We start from the raw sequence: 16,836 nt of genomic DNA on the forward strand, positions 1-16,836 counted from the left end.
CCAAAGTTTAAGCCGCTCATGGCACACAAAGATTCATTCAGGGTTTAAGGTTAACTCTTGCCGAGCTTCTTTCTCCCTTTGCATCCCCACCACACGGTTACCAGTGGCTGCCTGCCGAAGCTCACCGGAATGAAGCGTTCGTGCGTAATTAAGTTTAAATTTTAAGTTGCAATTATTAAAATACCGTGCTACCGGTCGTACAAAGATCTGGATGGAAGAGAGGTCAGGAGCGGCAGGAATGTGTCTGATGAAAATCGCTTCAGCAAATAAGTAGATAAAGTGAACTTTTATCCCTTCTGTTTCGACATCCCTGCTTACGGGATGCAACAACGACGGTGTAACTTTGATACACGTTTTACAAAATGCATAGGGTTAATGCTTAGATCACTTCACTTCGTTGAATGATCTTGCTGAGTGGAGCCAACTGGAAGCGGAAGTGCTGGCTGGGTATACAAAGCATGCACACACCAATGTTGCAACCACCGGGAGCTTACAAAATTGGTTGAAGATTTGTTTGCGACCGGTTTCGAAATTCGATTTCTGCAACTGTTTGCAAAGCTTTGCGACTTTTCCCAATACTGGCTACAGTTAGTGACGAGTATTAGGGAACAGGATTTGTTTTCGATGCATTTCGATCTACTAAACCATTGGCTGAAGTTGAATAGAGTATTCGTGGGACTGCGGAACTGCCAACTGGTCCCTAGCATCGACACTTCTCTTTTACCTGATAGCGTTCGGCATCAAAGAAGACTGTTTGATTTTAAGATTAGATTTAATTCCTGATTTAAAGAGACGATTTCGGCCGATTAGGTTCAATGTATAAAACATAAACTAAAAACACATATGTATATGCCCTGATCATTTGCTATTATTTAAGCCCTTTGATCAAAACTAATACGAAAATCGGTTATATTGAAAAGATCATATCCTAAGAGGAGGTTAACATTTAATCTAGGAAGTGGATTGATACCGTACAGTTCGAACGCCGTTTAACAATTTGTATTAGCAACTGTACACATCGCCAACGGGGACCATGCACGGTAACCAACGAAAACGTGAAGCGCGCATGTTGCTATGATCCTGAAACTATTCAAATTTCGCCATTAGTTCCGTGAACGGTGTGCCTCCATATTCTGTAGCACCATCGCAACCCTGAGCCAATTTATAGAACGGTGTGTTTCACGCATCCACATTTGTAGCATTTTTCTTTTTTTTTTTGGTTTCTCCCTTTTTATCGCTTTTACGTGTTTCACAAAAATTCATCACCATTTGCGATGCGATTGCGAGAAATAAATCGTGGAAACGGTTTGGCACGGTTTGCTGCACGGTGAGGTAGAAAACAACAGCAAATCGATCCTCTTTCCATAGCCGTCGACGGGTGATGGAAAATTGGTTGATTTTTGCAGCTCGTTCACCAGTTGCCAACACTCTCATGCTGAGTTCATCACGCGACGGAACTTTTTTTTTCTTGTTTTTGTCTTTGTTTTACGGCATGCCAATTCATTTTCCCGCCCCGACACGCCACTTTACAATAAGCGGATCACTTCGAACCCATTGGCAGACAGAGATGATGAAACGGAATTTCAAATACAGGACATCTAACGGCGATTGGAACACAAAACTTTTTGTAAATAAAAACTGCAACTGTGTGTGCCTTTTTTATTCTACGTTTTGTTCTTGTTCAGTTGCAAGTCGATGATGTGGAAGTGAATAATTCCAACACTCTGACCCTGTAGTGGGCGGAAATGGGCATACAAGATTTCGCTTTGTTGTGCGTCGGAAAATCCTGATGTGAACCAATGTCAAATGGGGTCAATGCATGAAGTTTAATCTTTCCAGTTATAATATCAAGAATGGAAAATGTTTTGCAGGTATAATTTCCCAACGCCTTTGATGACAAATTTGAATCTGCCTCAACAAATAACGCTTTTCTTTTAATCTATTTAATAGATACTTTTTTCCATTTTCACCTCAGCCACTACGAAGACTCTGAACGTTAATAAGGGTCAAATAACTTGGTTCGTAGGTTTGATGTTCCAGTGATGGTATTGGAATCGGTATCGGTATGGTATTGGTGTTTGGAAATTCTCACTTTCATCTAGAATTATTTGAACATTTTTCTTATAGCACCAATATCATAGTCTATTATTCTTATCTTTACACTATAATCCCGTTCTCTGTTCACAGTCACTCTGTATATGTTCCCAGACCCTGTTCCTATCATTTTAGTATTTCTATTTACTATTCGTTTCTTTATTTCGGTATCTTTCTTTGTATTTCCTGATTGTTCAAAATAAAAGCTACGATGGAATGGAATAGTTAAACGTTTGTTTAACTTCGAAATTAATAACACAATGCTACATGATGTGCAGCACGATTCAAACCAAAAAAAAATCATCCACCATTTTTGATTCCCAATGCAAACGATACCAATCAACCCACACTACAATCGATGACAAATGCTAGCAATTGACTCCGTGAAGGATAACAATTTTCGAAAGAAAGAAGAAAACAGAGATACAGAAAAAGCCAAACAAACAAATAAACATATTTAAGCATGACACAATGGAACATAACTCATGCGCGTGCGCAAAATTAATTGTACCGCTTTGGCAAACATCACTCAGCCAACCGTACAAAGTGAAATGCGTAGGAAAGTGTATAAACAAACGCAAATCACGGCAATGATCATTTTCATACGTTCAGATAGGCTTCATGAAGAAAGCAAAATATTGATGGCAATCAATCAAAAGTCCTTCTCTATTGTTTACAATATAAAATGAAAACAAGTGATTTTTGTTTTGTTTGGTACTTCATTGGACGTTAATGAACCAAATACATAGTTTATTGTTTTCACAACAAGTGTTATATTTGTGTAATAGGCAATAGAAATGTGGAAACGAAATGGAAAATAATGGGATAAACACATAATCCCAAAAGCATTATGTTAATCCGCTAGCGCCGAAGGAAGGTACCGTGACGTACGAAGAAAAGATTACAAGCGAAGGTGCAACAAGAATAAAAAATCGTCACTAATCGCTAACACATCCGACCCACGCGTCGTGCGTCCCTTCCATTGCGTGGTTCAGAGCTAGTGTTTTCAACTCTTTTGACAGATCGCATCCCAAAAGCGAAGCATTAAGCCGAAGCCGAATACCAAGGTGTACCGCTCCTTTTATTCCGGCTTCATAATTCGCCGGCAAATGATCCGCAACAACCACGCCACAAATATTCAAAACTGCTCACCCATCCCCTCTCCCCGAGAGAACGAAATGTGTGTGAGTGTTTCCCTGTTTCCCTTTTCGCTGATATTACACAACCACCCGCTTTGCATGCCAGTTCCATCCTGCCAGAAGAGCGATCATATCAGGACGCATTTCGTTCGCATCGATCGTACGGAGGGTCCCTTCAGTCAGCGGATAATCAAGGGCAAAGATGATCAAAGGGTGGCACGGCCGCAGATGCTTTGAGCTAAAGGGCTCGGAGGCAATCGTTCACTGGGTGAGAACGGGTGTGATTATGGCGAACGGTCGTGGGGAGTGCGAGTGCGAGTTTGCCAGAGCAAACTGAGGGAAGAATCCTCGCGCTTTGTGTAGAATGGAGCATAGTGAGAGCGAGAATGAGATTCATTCTCTTTCCGTTCCGCTTTCTGTCGCTGAAGGAAAAGGGTTATTACGAGTTATACATTCGGGAAGGTGGTTGGAAAGAAAGTTGATCCAGCAAGCTCGCCCTTCCTCTCGTCCAACGCTTTATCTACACTCCCATAGGTTGTAATGAACACACCGAAGGTGCATACCACAGGAACGGGTTCTTACAATTCGTCACCGTGACCGTGATATGCTTTACAATTTGGTTCACAATAAAAAAAAAACACCAACGAACCAACACACACATCCAACAACGCTGACTGGACAGGCAACTGGACCGATCGTACCGGTGCGATTTCCAGGAAAGCTTCCCCGGTTGGACATGCGTGCACTAATGTGTGTGGAAAATGGTGCCCCCAACTACCGGCCCGCGGGCATGCCGACCCGAACGTGCGACAAGCGAGAAGGATGGACTGGAATTACAGCATTGCCGGAGAAGTCCGTACCGTCCGGCCCGAGAACCGGTTACGACCGTGACGGATTGGAAGCGCACGAGAGTGTCCCTAGGTAAGGTCGTGGTCTGTGTATTGCCAGTACCTTTGCTGAAGCAGAAAGCCTATGCAAATTGTTTCAAACGTATACCTCCTCCCATCCCGGATATGTTTTGGCAAGATGAAGGCTGCATTCATCATTAATTTGTATGGTTTGTCAAAACTAGATCTTTGTTGTTTGTGGCGTCAGAATTCATTTGAAGAATTTATACCCCACATCAAAATTGATGTATGAATTTGCCTCTAAGGCATCAATTTTTTACACTTGGAATCTTGATAAATTTACAAGATATTTGAGCAGATTTATAACAACTGTAATTCCAATATTGGCTTTTTTTATTAAACCAATTAAATTATTAATTACTTAACATAAATTGAATATTTTGGCAACACACAGCTTGAGACATAAGGTTATATTTTGTAAAAAAAAAACGATTTACTTAGGTACAGGTAGGTAAAGATGGATAGGAGAAGATAAGTAAAGACGGACACTTTAAGGAAAATGTTAAAAATCTAGGGAAATAAGATGACCATGAAAACGTACATACATTATCTTAAACTCATATTTTATCAGAAAATGTGTTGAAAATTTTATTACTTTTCAAGATTTTTTCATGAAATAAAAACTTGGTTTTTAAACGTTTTGAGATATTCGGGTATGACGGACACCTTATAAGGGAATAATGGACACCATGGAGGGTAGGATGGACACCTTTAGAAAACGTTGGAAATTGAAGAGATTTATAGTATTTTAACATATCCCATAGATTTTCACGTCATGGTACGTACATAAACCAATTCTTGGCCAAATGCAACGGCGTTTCATTCAGCCGTTCGTTTAGGAATTGTAAGCGCCACTTCTAACACCTCAAAGAATGCAGAATCTAAAGCATTATTGAAAAATCGGACACTAAGATCTGACGTTACCCCAGCTTACAGAACAACAGTCTAGATCTTCCCTTTAGGAAATTACTCCGCGGAAAGTCCGTGACCAAAGCATGTTTTTATGACTTGTTAATAGGTGAAGCCATTTTTTCGATTGAATAGTGAACTTTTTGATACTTGTAATCCCATAGTATCCCTCATCTGTGCCTGCACGTTTTCATATCAGTGCTCCCTTTTTTATTAATTAAAGTTGTCCGAATCGTGGCAAAATATTGGGTTTTGTGAAGTGCCTCACCAGCGTCGAGCGAGTAATAGCAAAACGCATGGCTGCTATTTCATGACCGGTGTTTCATTTCTCGTTAATTTCAATACTTTCTTTAGTTGCTAAAAAGGTTTATATCTTCGAAATATCCTTATAAAAGGTGTTTTATGAAATAGAGTTATCAACAATTGACATTAGAGGTAAAATAAATCAAGAAATTCGGTGTCCATCTTTCCCCACGACAATGTGTCCGTCTTACTCGCTTTGGTGGCAGGATGCTTTAAACCACCAGAAAACAAGATATTTTATTACTTTCATTCTTGTGTTTTCACCAGTTGTTTGCTTAATAATCACGACAACTCACTCATGTAATAAAACTTCCAAAAATATAAACAATACAAGTTGTAGAGCTTAAGTTCCGCAGTAGTCAAATTAGATCCACAAGGGTGCACACGAATGAAAATGTGTTTTGTGTTGTATATATTATGCCAAAAATGTTCTTAAATGTGTTGTTTTACTTTCAGTTTGGATGCTGCATTGTTGAATTATTCGAAAAATACTTTTATTATGTATTTAAGAGAAGTGTCCTTCTTACCCACACTGTCCGTCTTTTCTTACCTTCCCCTAAACATTGTACAGTATTTTTTTTGCTATCAATATTAAATTATCAACAGGCAAAAGTTAAATATATTTGATCTAAAAGCTTTGAACAAATTCAACAAAATATACTTCTTCTTCTATTTAGCGTAACATTCTACACGGACATGCTGGCCTATACAGGCTTTGGACACTTGTTTAGTAGTACTAAATCTGTTTTAAGTACGGGGGGGACGGTCCATTCTAAGCTTGAACCCATTATGGGCATATTATTTACGAATTGACGACTGTACCCACGGAACCGCCCCAAAATTCTACAAAAAATACATCCAAAGTATGTGTTGACCACGGAACATATGTATGCAAAACTAAGCTTCTTACATAGACCACTGCCTTAGCCCAAATTCCACCTAAACTCCTCATAATAATGTCCCTTGCAATTAGTGAGACACTCCGTGCCTTAGTGAGCTAGTCGAACTGTGGCAAACTCACTACAAAACCGTTTCTATCGCCGTACGTGTACGTGAGCGTGGCCCAGCTCAGTTCTAGATCTCCATGGAGAGAAAACAAAACGAGAGATTGAGTACGATGTGTGGTCAAATTGCATATGCATGCAGTTCGGTGCGGTGCATTTGCAAGCGGCTGTAAAAACGGGGCCCTTACACCAAACCGGACAGCACTTTTAAATTTCCCATTTGCCCTGTCTTTCCTTCCGGGAGCACTTGCTTGTGTGTTTATTTGTGTGTGTGTGTGTGTGTGTGTGTGTGTGTGTGTGTGTGTGTGTGTGTGTGTGTGTGTGTGTGTGTGTGTGTGTGTGTGTGTGTGTGTGTGTGTGTGTGTGTGTGTGTGTGTGTGTGTGTGTGTGTGTGTGTGTGTGTGTGTGTGTGTGTGTGTGTGTGTGTGTGTGTGTGTGTGTGTGTGTGTGTGTGTGTGTGTGTGTGTGTGTGTGTGTGTGTGTGTGTGTGTGTGTGTGTGTGTGTGGGTGTGTGTATACATACATACATAGAAGCATTAAAGCGTGCAACGGACCCTTGCTTCCTCATGATGCGTGTACGAATTTGAACGTCCGTTCAAACCGAATGCTCCACCAAAAGGGCGCCCGTACCAAAAGCTATTTAGGGATGCCCATGGCAAACCGTGCTGCCGACTGGCCGCCCGCCCGGAGTGAACTATCAGTGGTCATTAGGGGTTGTAGTGTAGTGGGGAATAATTTCTCGTTTTGTCTTTCGCATACTCATGCCCCCTGCCTCGCACAGCTACCGTCCCCCAAACCGACCCGTACCTGTAGGTGCCTTCAATTTTATGAGTTCCTCTCTGTCTATCTCTCTTTCAGTTCTCTTTTACGTTCTGCGCCCGAGAACGGCCGCCGACGACAATTCATGCACCCCGCCGGGCTGGCCGGGATGGTTTTCTTATCCCATCGTTTTGCGTTTCTGTTTCACCCTTGCCAAAGGGGTTTCGGGGGGCGTTGCGAAACCTCCGTGGAGATTCAATGAACCCCGTGGCGGTCGGGAAAGACGATCGGGACGGACTCACACATCTGCATCATCCCCGCTGGGAGTACGTTTTTCCGCGATGCATCAATTAATTAGGCACGTCCCACAATGGCGTGGCGCGGTCTTGCAAAATTTCAACCCCTTTCCTCCCTCCCCCTGCCCCACCGACCCCAACTCCAACGCCAGCCCAAGGGAGGGAACGGACGACCGAAAGCTTCGCCTGAAATTATCCCAAATCTTGATAAGCGCACGGTCGACACAAGAACAAAAAGTCGCTCAGAATCATTTTCAGCAGAGACAGTTGAACTCTGCCGGATATCTTGTCTGGACGGGGTGGTTATGCACGTGAGTGCTCTCAGCCCAACCAAAACGGAAAGGTAATGGTACAAACGGTCCGTACACAAATCATACTTAAACGCTTGCAGAGTTCGATAATGTGAAAAGAAGCAGGGAAGCGATGTCCGGGGAACGGTGATCGAACTTCCTTGGCTCTTACCGTGCACATTGGTACGCAGGAACGTTAAACACAATTTCTGACAGGATAACGAAAGAATCTGCTGAAAGCAGCACAACCGTGGGGTGATTGAGAGAATGAGCTCAACTTCACAAGCAGCCCGCCAATCATCCCCCAAACGCAAGAGAGCAAAAAGCCCACAAAAAAATCCCAAAAATCCGACCAAAGTTAATAGTCTAAAAAATCGCATTGCTTTCAAAAAACAAGTGATAACCAGGTAAGACGATACGGTTAGAGAAACAAAAGAAGTGCCCGTACCAGCAGTGTGCGGTCGATTGGGGAAAGGTCCCCCCCTCCCCTTAAACCTTCACCCGCGTAAGAAAAACGGGTTTCCCGCGATAAACCGCAGTCAACGTGGTACGCGAGCACGGGAGAGGTGGAAAGCTTTAAGAGCACGTTGCAATAAAATCAAATGATAAACCAAATGTCAAATACCCAAAAGCTCCCACCACCGTTGATGGCCGGATTAAGCAGCCAGGAGAGACAAGGAATGCACAAAACAAACAAACAAACCAACAAACAAGGCTATAGACGCACACATCAAGACGCGGAGAAATCGAAGCTCACGACAAGCACGGGCAGAATCAAACCCAAAATAGTTGCAGCAGCAAAGAACGAAAAACGACAAAAGCACCATAATAATAAGGATGTAATCTAGATAAGCCGCGCTCCGATCATCGAAAAATGGGGGAAGGAGGAAAGAATCTTAAGCGTGGGGTGGAGAGGGCATAAAAGAAAGAAGGAGAAGAGAGAGAGAAAACCATCTAAAAAATAGAAATGAATGTATGTGAAAAAGTTTAAATCCGCAATTTATCTCCGCGCGCACTCTCTTGCCGCTAAGATTTGCAGGAAAAAAATGTGTGTATGTGTGCGTGTGTGTTTGTGTGTGTGTGTGTCGGTGTATGTGTGCGCATGTCGCTGTGTAATGTGATAGATAAGTGAGAAATGGCATAATAAAACCAATAACACAAAAAAGCTCTCCCTCCCTGGATGAAGGCAGCAAGCAGTATCACAAGAAGGCAATGTAAGGCAATGAAACGAATGGAATGGAAACGGAGCCACAGAAATGGACAGAATTGTAGCAGAAGGTTAAATGATCTGGAATTGCAAGAAAAGGCTCCAGGCGCCAAAAAGGGAAGGAGATCGGCCAAACGGAGCAAAAAAGGGCTGCAAAGATGAAACAACTGTTAAGGGTAATTAGCACCACCAGAGTCTTCTGCGTTCTTGCGCCATCATCATCAGCATCATCGTCAGCATCATCTGCGTTCTCATCTGCATCGTCGTTTTGGGTAAGCGGTTGTAGCTCTCCGTTCAAAATGCAGAACCGTTGGAAGCAAAACGATCCTATGCTCCTAAACTATTCAAGTCGCACTTAAATATGGCCATTTTAATTGAAAGCTCCTGACACAGGAAGATATTTTTACAATTATCGATATTTAATTTAAAGTGCAGGAGGTAGTTCGCCAAATTAACGGAATGTATCTACATTAAAGCTCGTTGGCAAATGGTTCAAACATCGCATGAAAATGTGCATTTTTAAAAGGCACGCATGATTTACCGTGTTACAGTCGACAGGGGACAAAGGGGGCATTTTAACATGAATCATTCTTTTATCGATTATTATTATTATCACTACCAATAAAAATGCATTAAAAACAGATAAGAGACCAAACAAAAAAAAACTATAACACAGAAAAACAGGTGCAACATAAGGTCGATCGTTACTGTATATGCGTTACCCCGTACCCCAGAACTCCCCAGATTTGTTTTTGTTCTGCATATTCATTCTTTTTTTTATCATTTTAATTTGAACGCATGATGGCTTTCACATTATTATTGTTATTATTATGCATTACGGCTCTTTGAAACTGTTTTTTTGTGTGTGTGTTTGTTTCGTTCTTTCGTTGAGCCCGGTGAGTCCGAAATACGTCCGTGCCGCCCCGAAAAAGCGTACGAATATTTTTACATTCTTAATTTGTTTGTACCTACATTTATGAAACGTGGAATTTCTTGCACTCATGCTTTTTCGTGCGTTTTTACCTTCCCCATTTTTGTTTAATCCCTTTTTGCACCCCAATAATCGCACGGCTCGACACCAGACAACCTGCAGAAGGCTGGGAGCCATTTGTTCTGCAGATCAAAAACATTAACCTCGCATCAAATCACATGCAAAGTTTTGCATAATGAGCAAACGGCTCAGGTAGCATATGGTTTCTCCTCCCAGCTTGTTGAACTGCCTGCTGTTCATGACGTTGCCTGTCGATGGGAATGTCGTGTTTTACAGGTGTTAATTGGTTGTTTTATCATATTGCCGGTGTGCATTGCCACCGCCAGCATCTCCCTTTCCACCACTCCCTCCCATAGAGGACGGTAACAGTGTCAATTACACTCGGTAGAGAAAGAGGCTATCACAAAGAAAAATCCCCAAAAGCCAAATGCAACGCTGCACATACAAGGAACACAAAGAAACAGGATGAACAAAAAAAAGAATACGGTTAAAATCCATCACATTTCCATCCCCATCGTGGTATGGTATCTCCGTGGTGGCTCATTGCGGAAGGGGACCATGTGTGTGCGCGAAGAGCCGTGCAAATTGTAAGCTGCAATCGATGGGAACAAACGGATGGAAGGAAACATTATCGGCCACCAAAATATCAACCAATTAAATTGAGAAAAATGTGTGATGCAACGACAACTGCCATGGTAGCATGGGGCCGCCGCGCCTGACAGCCGCCACCCCCACCCCCCAGGTATTGTGTGTACATTAATGATCGTTGCACAAATTAAAGCATGCCACATTGTTGATCCCCCCCCCCCACACACACACACACACGTCTCTAGCATGGTGCGGTAACGTGCACTTTATCAATTTCATTTGCAATGAAAATGCCCGCGTGGTTTATGGGAATGAAATATTAATTTTGCGTACAATGATGCGATCTCGACATTACAAAAAAATAAGAACGATAAACTTCACTCCTAATAGTTAAGCGCGGTACATGGGTTCATATACATTTAAGTCACGTAAAACAACGCAATTAATGTAAGTACCGGAAACACTTTCGTTCGATTAACTGTCACTCCTGCCACAACTGCAGCTTGAACAGGCTGGATGTATCCAAAACATCCACTTTTGAAAGTAATTATGCAAATAGAAATGTGTCCCCATTAGCTGCCTCCCTCTCCCTCTCTGTTTCTCTCTTGGCTTCTGCTGTAAACGCTAATGTGAAGCGTATGGAAATGGTGTGAAATGAAAAAAAAATGCAATTAGGGATCTGGCCAATTTAACGACCTCCACCCATAGCGCCACTACTCTCCTAGTGCCGTACCGTTAATCGCAATCGTTATCGATCCATCGGTAACGATTACGTCTAGTCGTGTGAATATAATTGACTGTCCCGAGATTCGCCCGATTAACTGAACCGTACGGAGTTGAGTTATGGCTGTTTTTGATGGACCCATTTAATTCACAATATATACTGTTCTACTGCTTGTAATCGATTAGCAAACGGTTCAGTGGGGATGCCGGTGGCTGTTTGAATCATCACAACAACAAATAACCATTCGGAGTGTAACATCTACATCAAAACTATAAAAAAAACAAAACCATTACCCGCGTTTTAATGACTTACGGTTGTAAAAGTGAATACTTCGAAGAATGATTTTATTTAATCCTTCTTTTTATCCGCTTCCACCTTTATGCTGCCATGCTTGAGGGAGGTCGTTTTCATCCGCTCCAGTACCTCACTGTAGGCCGGCGCAAGTGGCTTCTGCACCACGTCCCGATACTCGTAATCCTTTTCCGGATCAATCTGTGTGGGATAAACGAAAGAAAGCTTGCTTGCTAAACCAAACGGCAAACACAACGGACAGTACGTGCACACTTACATTTAAACTGTACGACATGTCGGAATCAAATTCGCGCAGATCACCACACACCAGAAACGGTACGATCGACCGATTGACGGGAGCGCTCGTTTCGCACGCTATCACCTGAACGTCGTCCAGCATGGGATTGATAAGCTGCGGCACGTAGCCCTCCGGTGGCCTGTAGTCCTGACACACCACGAACGCCTCAATGCTGGAGTTTCGCGAGCTGGGCGGTTTGGCGATAGTGACTCGCTCGAAAAATATCCGCAACTGCGAGTAGAGCAGCGACGTATCCTTGCCGCGGAAGATCTTCGCCACAAACGTACCGCCCGGCGTGAGCACGTGTGTCGTTATGTTCAGTGCCGCCAGCAGCAGCTGCGACTGGATGTATTCGTCGATATCGTGCAAACCAGTCACATCCGGTGCACCGTCGCAGATAACGAGCTGAGCCTTTTGCTGGTCGCCAAAGTGTTCGATGATTGCTTCCGCCGTGCTCAGCTTGGTAATGTCACCCTGGAGCTGGATAATGCCCGGCAGCGGACCCATCGTCTGCAGGTCCACGGCGATGATCTTCACCTCATCCCGCTCCGCCGGATCGCGGCTTTCGTACAGCCGCTTCGACAGCACCTGGCTCCAGCTGCCCGGGGCGGCGCACAGGTCGACCGCTCGCGTTACACCTAAAAGCAATAGAACTGTTTCAAGCATCGGGCAATCGCGATGAAGCAGTGCTTATGCCTACCGTCAAATATCTGGAACACTTCGTCAATGTGAATGAGCTTGAATGCGCTGCGCGCCCGCCAACCTTCTTCCTTCGCTAGGCGATAGTAGATATCGCGCTTGTCTTTGCTAGTTTTACCCATTTTATATTGTTTTACTGCAACCACTGGACACTTCTCCTCTTAATAATTGTTTTCCCCAGTACTATCGCTAGAGGAAAAATGTGTTGTTGATGCGTGCGGTTTTTTCATCTGCACTTGACAGCTTAAGCCGCGACTATACGAACAAAACATAATTGATTTGGTATAAATAGAATTTTATAAACATTACATTAACTTTAGCATAGTTCATGCATAAAATAGGTTAAATGAGGCCACGCATATAATCTCAAATTTATTTATCATAATTAAAATGGACATTCAAACGCGGTTGTTCTAAATGCTTTAAATGTTCTAAAATCATGAAGCGTTTGTTGCTGTCATTTAAATGCACACGAAACGCTTGGCCCTTTAAACCGTTTCTTTGTTTACGTTCCTGAACCTTTTGTCATCCGGTCCAAAAGATTCCTGCATCAAACATACACAAAAGAACAGCTGATTCTTTGTTGTTTACGCCAATTTGCGCAACATTCTAGTCTATCGCCGATTTCGGATCACTTCGCATCGGCAAAATGGCACAAAATGTGCCTTTTTCGAAGCAAATGCGCATAGCTACTCGAGAAATACACAATGTTAGTGATGCACTTGTGAACGCAAAATTAGCCTTCGGTAAGTGACGGGACATTATCACAATATGCGATCTAAAATTGTGTATTATTTCCTGCTTTCCGCAGCTCTCTACGACAGTCGTGTTTGGGCTGATGGGCTGCTGATCTTCTACGACGTGTTCAAACATCTCGAACAACGCGTACCGCATGATTTTCTCCCACCGGAGCTGCATCGAACGGCACAGTTTGAGCAGGACCTCCGCTACTATCTCGGCGAACGGTGGCTCGAACGCCACACCCCAAAGCCGGAAGTGCGTGCCTATTTGAAACACTTGCAAGAACTCGAGCAGGAGAATGCAAATCTACTGCTGGCCTACGTTTACCATCTCTACATGGGACTCCTGTCTGGGGGACAAATTTTACAGAAGCGCCGATCTATCGGTCGCCGAATCAATCCCTTCCGAAGAGCGGATGCAGAACCGGCCCCAGATGCGGCCGTTACCACATTCGAAGATCACAGCATTTACGAGCTGAAGCAACGTTTGCGCAAAATTGTGGACGATTTTGGCGCTCGGCTGGACGAGGAAACGCACCAGCGAATGTTGGACGAAAGCAGGAAGGTGTTCGAACTGAACAACTCCATCATCCGGACGGTGGAGGGTGTTGGTTCGGCCAACATGCGTATCGTAAGGTACATCGCGATGGCAATTGCTGCCATCATATTAATGCAGTACGTCGTGCGAAACCAGTTTGATCAGAAGCAAGAGCAAACGTTGTGATTGTAAATGTAGAAGACGCTTGAACTCTTTTGAACAATGTAATATTTCGGACATTTCAACAGTAAACACAAAATAATACAGCAAGCCGTCGTTTCACATTTTCTTTCCGAGTAATATTTTGCTTCTAATATTGCGTTGCCTTTGACCGGTAGCTAGTCGCTACCCCTTAGGAATTGTAACATTGTAATAGACTCTAGAAAGGTAGCCGTCCGCGTCCACGTGTAAAATGCGAATCATTCACCGTGGTACAGGACGTTGTTTGCCTCTCCGACGATGAGAACTGCTTCTCACATTTATCCAAAGTAATAGCACCCAAAACATTTGCGAATATTATTATTATTAATGTAATATCGTAATATCGAACCCTCGCTTCTTAATAGTGGTCAATTCGGTGTGCACCGTTGCATTACATTGGAGCAGACAAACTATCGGTATAATCTGCGCTTATGCTGCACAATTCATTTCCCTTACAATCCACCCAAGCTACAAGATGTACAAGAGCGAGCACAGAAATCTCTTCAATTGCTTTTCATTAAGTTTTAAGCCTCAAAATGGAAAATAGTTTACGTTTGATATGTGCGTTGTTGGTGACCCAGAGGAAGGATACCCTTTCGACTATAGAACACTCTGCAGCAATGGGATAAATATTGAACCAAGAAATAACGCAACCGTGTGTGCTGGTGATTAAATTTGAGCTTTTTTTGTAAAGGTGAAACAACCCTATCCACTGTAGCCGAATTACAGTAGAAACGAAATATCAGGTATGATTGTTGTATAAATATGCAACACACACACACACGAATCGAGCTAATGTACAAAACCAAAAGATGTACAAAAAAATGGACAATTAATTTACCGTTATTTACCGTTAGCTCTTTTTATAGCTTTTGAAATCAGTGGTACTCTTTTGCCCTAGCTTACCCATATATGATCAATGTCGTCGTCTTGGGAGCTGCAAAAGGAACTCTCTTCTCTGCCGTGCGCCAGCTGCACTGTCTCGCATTAATCTTCATCTGTCCCGTTTTGCTCGTATATATAACTATAAATTTGCCTATAAACCTATCGCCGTGTACAATAATAGTAAGTGTGTGTGTATGTGTGTGTGTGTTTCTTCCCTCTTTCGGTGTAAATATCCCGTAGCTAAAGTATCACATTTCTAATCAAATCTTTCGTCAGTTAGTAAGTTCGAATCGTCATCTCGACCAACATATATCGCGTGGAACGGCATTGGGAATTCCGCTGGCCAGTGGTTGAGTGACGCCACGTGGGGGGTCAGGAAAATCCTACATTTGAAATCCTACGCTAACCTACTTATTTTCCACTCGTCACAAGCCGAGGTGGAAATTCCGCGTGGAGTGGGACACGAAAGAGAGAGAGAGAGAGAGAGTGAGAGCGAGATAAACGGAGCAAGAGAAACGGGTGGGAAACTTTCCATTATCCTAAATTCTTACCTAGCTAAGAGTGTCATAGATGATACATGTAGTTATGAGTTTAACTGCTCCTTTATATCCTATATTGCAACAAAACAAAGTTCCTTCCGTTCCTCCCCATCTACCTGCACCTCATGGCTCTCTCCCTCTTTACACACATCCCTCACAGCGCGGTGCCGGATTGTGATCAAATTGTTCAACGGCTAATCGATAAAGGAGTTCCTGCCTTCCACGGTCACGATACAAATCTGCTACACGCTACCTTGTTTAACGCCCGTCACAGTTCTGTTTCAGAGTACAAAACTGCGACACGTGCGATGATCGTTAAACGATCCTCCTTCTCGTCATTTTTGAAGCTACACTAATTCAGTTAACAGAACATGCCCCTTTATGCTACTCCACACTGAGCGCTCGAGCGCCCCAACACAAACAAACAGAAAGGATAAAGGATACACCGTGGATAATACATTTACAAACAAATCCCATAATAAGTTGGGTTTTTTCCCAGAATTAACAGTGGTAATGTGTTAAGTGCTGCATATTGGTTGAGATTTTGCGTAAGAATCTGTTCCATTACGGACACGTGTTTACTTTGGTCGAAAAGTAAGGCAACTGTGTTGTAAAGGCATCGTTGTAAAAGTTTTGATGTCTTTTGTTTTTGTTTGATGCTTTTAAGTGCATTTCCTAAAAAAAAAAAACGATACGTCCATAACAATATCATGAGGCACAGCTTTGGGCCGCCGCTAAGCAATACTTTTCCGCTCTTTTCGCCGTTAGGAAAGTGGTCGAACGATTGGGCGATCTTCTCTAGTCCCTGCTAGAGATTAAAATCAAGTATTATGAGTAATCCCGACACCGAAGCACGCGGCAGGATGGTCATGCTGGCTACTGAGAGCCAGCACCACCATCCGGCTACGGACGGTGTATGGCCACGATCGATCTCGCTCGCGACTTCATTTGTCTGTGTATGTGTGTGCTTGGGTGAGTTTTTTTTTGTTTTGTGTGAGGGGGAAGCTTCAGGAAAGACAGACGGGAGCCCTGAAAGGAACATAGGTCGAAAGAAGAATCCTTGGTGTTTGATGCACTGGAGGACGATGGACGATGCTCCTCTATTCCCGGTAGCCAGTAGCCGCTATCGGAACGGTTGTATGTGTGTGTATGTGTTTTTTTACGGCTGTGCTTTTGCTCTGTCTCGCTCCCCCGTCGCAATCGAGTCGATCGAGTCGTTGGAGGATCGAGGACCGAACGATGGAGATCCGCTCATCCGCTCCATCCGAGGTGTGTCGAACATACTCACAATACTTGATTTTAAATGAGTCTTTCCTATGTTTCTATGGTCGGGCCTGTTAACTTGGTCGCGTACACGTTCGATACCTGCAATGTGTGCGAAAGAGTAGACGTTAGTGCATCGGCATTGCCAAACCGAACACGCAAAACGAGCT

General features: G+C 43.3%; 3 protein-coding genes across 6 annotated transcripts in view; 1 reads left to right on the plus strand and 2 right to left on the minus strand.

Moving 5' to 3' along the window:
- LOC120897084 (putative tRNA (cytidine(32)/guanosine(34)-2'-O)-methyltransferase 1) overlaps positions 1 to 12,739 on the minus strand; it is a 50,920-nt gene extending 38,181 nt beyond the window's left edge. The window contains exons 1-3 of one of the 2 annotated variants that reach the window (XM_040301698.1): positions 12,502 to 12,739; positions 11,781 to 12,439; positions 11,525 to 11,704 (exon numbers count right to left, since the gene is read on the minus strand). In XM_040301698.1, coding sequence (XP_040157632.1) covers positions 11,561 to 11,704; positions 11,781 to 12,439; positions 12,502 to 12,622 — 924 coding nt within the window. In that variant the 5' untranslated portion in view covers positions 12,623 to 12,739 and the 3' untranslated portion in view covers positions 11,525 to 11,560. Of the gene's footprint in view, positions 1 to 11,501; positions 11,705 to 11,780; positions 12,440 to 12,501 lie in introns of those variants that run through there. The other variant, XM_040301697.1, reaches the window with a different exon arrangement.
- Positions 12,740 to 13,017: 278 nt separating this feature from the next.
- On the plus strand, positions 13,018 to 14,065 carry LOC120901430 (heme oxygenase 1). The gene is made up of 2 exons (XM_040309380.1): positions 13,018 to 13,246; positions 13,312 to 14,065. Exons 1-2 carry the CDS (start codon positions 13,150 to 13,152, stop codon positions 13,962 to 13,964), a joined length of 750 nt encoding a protein of 249 aa, XP_040165314.1. The 5' UTR covers positions 13,018 to 13,149; the 3' UTR covers positions 13,965 to 14,065.
- LOC120901411 (serine-rich adhesin for platelets) overlaps positions 14,053 to 16,836 on the minus strand; it is a 36,167-nt gene continuing 33,383 nt past the window's right edge. For all 3 annotated transcript variants that reach the window (XM_040309355.1, XM_040309337.1, XM_040309346.1), the window contains one exon: positions 14,053 to 16,768. In XM_040309355.1, the coding sequence (XP_040165289.1) occupies positions 16,718 to 16,768 (51 nt within the window). In that variant the 3' untranslated portion in view covers positions 14,053 to 16,717. The remainder of the gene's footprint in view (positions 16,769 to 16,836) is intronic.

The sequence above is a fragment of the Anopheles arabiensis genome, chromosome 2 (genome assembly GCF_016920715.1).
Source record: "Anopheles arabiensis isolate DONGOLA chromosome 2, AaraD3, whole genome shotgun sequence".
Taxonomy (NCBI): Eukaryota; Metazoa; Arthropoda; class Insecta; order Diptera; family Culicidae; genus Anopheles; species Anopheles arabiensis.